We start from the raw sequence: 5,113 nt of genomic DNA on the forward strand, positions 1-5,113 counted from the left end.
TAATTAAAAGGAGACTTCATTACTGTCCTAGCTCTTATGTCTTGGTTCTACAACTCTTTACTCCAATTTTCCATTTTTTTCCTTCTAGATTATATCAAAATAGGTATATATACCATTAAATGAGCACCTGTGACTGAATGTATCCTCATTATTTTGATTTAGGCCTTGAAATAAATGAATTAACAAATTTTTCTGATGGTCTATGTTCATATATTAGCCAGTCTACAGTTTACTGTAAGTTCTTATCAAACAAGATCTTAGCAGAAATTCCATGGGCATTTAGCTGGGGACATTTTTCACGTTTTGTTTCCCTCTTGGAGATTCATAATGCATTTTATTATACCAGACCAGTGATAAACTTTGTCTTAAAATATACATATTTTAAAACTTATTTTATTCAGGGCACCTGGGTGGCTCAGTGGGTTAGGCCACTGCCTTCAGCTCAGGTCATGATCTCAGGGTCCTGGGATCGAGTCCCGCATCGGGCTCTCTGCTCAGCAGGGAGCCTGCTTCCCTCTCTCTCTCTCTCTCTCTCTGCCTGCCTCTCCATCTACTTGTGATCTCTCTGTCAAATAAATAAATAAAATCTTTAAAAAAAAAAACTTATTTTATTCAGTGTTTCTTAAATTATTTGCATTGGTAAACATATTATGTAATCCTCTAAAGTTTTCCAAACACAACTTGGGAAATGTTGCTACCTTACAGCAAAACAAACTATATAATTTTAAGAAGTAATCACTAAATTAATACACATATAAAAATGTAGATATTTTAATGAATGTGTTATGAATTAATGTATATATTCAATAATACATTAAACTAAGACATATGTACATTTTTATATATAATCACATAAAAACACTTATAATTGATATTATGGGAGAAACAAAAATAAAACCAATGTAAAATCTATCCCTTCATTAATTTAATAAACAAATTACATATTATAAGTACAGAGCTATATCTTATTAAGACTTTTGGGCTTCTGTCCTCATAAAGCTTATAATCTATATGGCAAGTTGGTAAATAAATAACTATAGCATAGTATGTTACGAACACACTTGACTATTGGACTTAACTTGTTCTGTCGGTTCAGAAATTACATTTTCAGACAAAGAAAACACCATATTGGAGACTGAAAGGAAGCATAGAAATTAGTATATTAACTATATTGGGAAATAGCACATGTGAAAAGCCTACTGTGCAGAAGAAAGTAGACTGTATGTAAGGAGCTAGAAGGAAATTGTCATGGTTGGAATAGATAAACAAAAGCATAGTTTGGTTCACAGTCAAGCTGGAGAGGCAACAGAATGAGAATATTCAGTGTTCTAATGGTCAATTTAAGAATTTTTAGGGAAGCTGGGAAAATAATCACAAGGTTTTCGGTTAAGGATCTAAATTTTCTACTTTAAAACATTTTCTTTATTTGATTTAAAAAATAAATTTGAAGAAGGCAAAATGGGCATGGAAAATCTGATTAAGTCTGTTCTGTAATAGCCTGGATTAAGGAGAATAATAAGGGGATTGATTTCATGTTGTCAGTGTTTGGGCTCTGCATTCAAATAAAATATGTATTATTTATATTATATATTCAAATGTATTTTACATATTGATATAGATTGATGAGATATAGAGATCAGGTATCTAATATATTTAACATATCAATATACATTTATATAAAAAGTATATCTTTTAATAGTTACATATTCTCATTTGAATATTGATATATATGAATTTATAAATATTTTTCTCAGGAAGAGGGATATCAGCATGATTTAATTTTCCTGGATTGAGTAACTGATTTATACAATGTACTAAGAAAAGAAACACTAGACAATAATTAAGTTTTGGTGAATAATTTGAATATTTCATGTCAGTTTCCAGTTTTAATCTAGTTAGTAAGTGTCAAAGTCTTCCAATTTTTCAGGCATACATGCAGAATCTTGAAGTTGTCCTTGACTCTTCTTTTTTCTTATACCTACATCAGAATTAATACCTCAACCTTCAGAAATATTAACATCCTAATACTTATCAGCACCTCCATTGCTAACATTTGGGGAACTTCATTCTTCAAATAATTTATTTCAATAGCATTCTAACTATTCGGGCTACTTTCTCCCTTGACCTCTTCAATCCTAAAGATCAACCAGAAATTTATCTTGTTAAAATATAATCAATTCTTACTATTCTTCTGTTCAGCCATGCTGATAGATTCTCAGCTTATATAGTACCCAAACTTAAAATGATGTATAAGGCCCACTAGTCAGACCTCCCATTACTCTTTTAACTTTATTATTTCATTTTCTTCTATCTTCCTTTCTCATCCTTCATATTTATAATGCTAACACAGGCACATTGGTTTCCCAGCAATTTCTCAAACAAACCATCATATGTCTGTCTCAGGGTCTTTGCACTTGTATTTTTTGACTGGACTGTCCTTACCCCCAGGAAACTCCAACACCAAATGTTTTACTTTTCACAATGGACACTTCATCTAAAATTTCAATCATTACCCAAATATCATCAACCCTTCCCCAACTAATATTATGTTACTTGAAAAATTAATAAACATATTAATTTTTGGTTTGTTCCACTCTTCAAAATAACGCCTTGACTACACATAAGGCAAAATTTTGTTCAGTTGTTTTTCTTTCTGTTTTGCTCATTGTCTTATCCCCTTTATGTATAGTAATCATTCAATATATATTTGTTTAATGGATGGGTGGATGGATGACTACACTGACACTGATCTGCCAACAAGACATCAAAACAAATCTGTAACATTCGCATATTGAAATTGAAGCTTGAAGCCTAGAAGACAGTCTTTGCTGGACATATATTTTTGGTTCCTGTCAGCATAATAATGTAAGTTAGAAACATGGTAGAAAACACATGTTTCTAGAAAGAGTGTTTAACTAGGATTCAGAAAGTAAAAGGAAATTGAGATTTGTATGTTATCATGGAAACCAAGCATAGAAAGTTAATACCAACCAACCAACCAACCAACCAAACAAGGAAACAAGCAAACAAAAAACCAAAGTGCCATCAACAGTATAGTGACTGATAAATAAAGTATGAGAGGTATTTACTGGATTTAATCAAATAGAGGCCACCAGAGATTAGTAAAAATAAAATATAATTGTAAAATAAAATAAAATAGGAACCATGGCATAGTAACAAAGAAAGATTAAAAGGGAATATAAATGAGAAATAAATTAAGACATGGATAGTGTAAGTACAGAAAAGTCAGGAGACTATAGACAATGAACAGGAAAGAATTAAGACAGTCATTGAATGAAAATGAAGAACCAAAGGAGAAATATTTATTTTTAAAAATATGTTAGGGGACTCAGCTTGTTGTGTTGCTGCAGGAAAACCAGAGACGGTCCTGCTGCGGCCGCAAGCCCTTCCAGCTACCTGACAATGTCGTCTCATTTAGTAGCGCAGCCGCCGTCCTCACACAACAACAACAACTGCGAGGAAGGTGAACAACCTTTGCCCCTGCCAGCCGGCCTCAATAGTTCCTGGGGGAGCGACCCATGAACAGCAGCAATAGCAATGGTAATGGCAATGGGAAAAATGGGGGGCTGGAACATGTACCGTCCTCATCCTCTATCCACAATGGAGACATGGAGAAGATTCTTTTGGATGCACAACATGAATCAGGACAGAGTAGTTCAAGAGCCAGTTCTCACTGTGACAGCCCTTCCCCACAAGAAGATGGGCAGATTATGTTTGATGTGGAGATGCACAACAGCAGAGACCATAGCTCTCAGTCAGAAGAAGTTGCAGAAGGAGAGAAAGAAGTTGATGCGTTGAAGAAAAGCATTGACTGGGTGTCTGACTGGTCCAGTAGACCTGAAAACATTCCACCTAAAGAGTTCCACGTCAGACACCCCAAATGCTCTGTCTCTTTAAGCATGAGGAAAAGTGGGGCCATGAAGAAAGGGGGTATTTTCTCCACAGAATCCCTTAAGGTGTTCATTCCATCTGTCTTCCTCTCTCATGTTTTGGCTTTGGGCCTACGCATCAATATTGGAAAGCGACTCAGCACACCTTCTGCCAGCACCTACTGAAGGAAAGAACAGCCCCAGAAAAGCGTGTGACCTGTGAAGTGGTGTATTGTCACAGTAGTTTATTTGAACTTGAGACCATTGTAAGCATGACCCAATCTGCCACCCTATTTTTACATATCCAAGTTCCAGTAACTCTCAAATCCAGTATTTTATTCAAACTCTGTTGAGGCATTTTACTAACCTCATTCCCTTTTTGGCCTGTAAGACTCTTTAGAATTTCCTAATAGAGTTTACTGTTATTTAGAAATTTGCAAGGGCTTCTTTTCCGCAAATGCCACCAGCAGATTATAATTTTGTCAACAATGCTATCATCTCCTTTTAGTGCCACCAGACTTAGACCTGCATCATTCATGGTATAATTTTACATTTGCAAGATAACTACCATCTCTTTCTTCAAATGAGATCAGATTAGCAAATGATAGAACAGCTTTGTTGTTTTGTTTTGTTTTATTTTTTTCAAGACAAAGCAAGCTTCACTAAGCTTGAATTTATAGTTATTAAAAAAGAAAACAAACAAACAAAAAAACAAGACACAGGAAAAAAATATCCTGGGCAATAAAAAATTATTTTAAACCAAAAATATATATATATTTTTTAAAGATAGGGTAACAAGTTTGAGTGTCAATATAAATATAAGTGACCCAGTATGATTGATCCAATATAAATATAATTGATCCAGTACAGAAAGAGATGTTAACACAGAGGAAAGGACAATTCTTAGGCAATGTTCTTGGTAAGGAAGGATGTGATCAGATTTAGAAAGTGGAGGTATTGGGAAGGAAGAACACAGATGTGAATGTAGATTTATTTATATAGATCTGGTGATGGGAACCTGTGGAAATTTCCATTTCAATTTTTTTTTCTTTTTTAATAAGAGTCAAATTCATCTACTTAGTTGAGAGGATTTGGAAAATTGGAGCATGCAGAGTTCTAAGGAGACTATAATAGATTTCAAGATATTTTTGTACCTAACGGAGAGATAAATTGGTTGGAGAAATGGAGTTAGTCCAGGGAGCAGAAATGGATGCTCAGTCAGG

At 34.1% G+C, this 5,113-nt stretch overlaps 1 protein-coding gene across 1 annotated transcript; it reads left to right on the forward strand.

The window, feature by feature from the left end:
• Nucleotides 1-3,383: 3,383 nt before the first annotated feature.
• LOC125100267 (BCL2/adenovirus E1B 19 kDa protein-interacting protein 3-like) lies at nt 3,384-4,611 on the forward strand. Its single transcript, XM_047730351.1, is given in 2 exon segments — nt 3,384-3,526; nt 3,529-4,611. Coding segments are annotated over 2 exon segments (651 nt in total). The 5' UTR covers nt 3,384-3,423; the 3' UTR covers nt 4,077-4,611.
• Nucleotides 4,612-5,113: the final 502 nt, after the last annotated feature.

Source organism: Lutra lutra, chromosome 5 (assembly GCF_902655055.1).
Source record: "Lutra lutra chromosome 5, mLutLut1.2, whole genome shotgun sequence".
Lineage (NCBI taxonomy): Eukaryota > Metazoa > Chordata > Mammalia > Carnivora > Mustelidae > Lutra > Lutra lutra.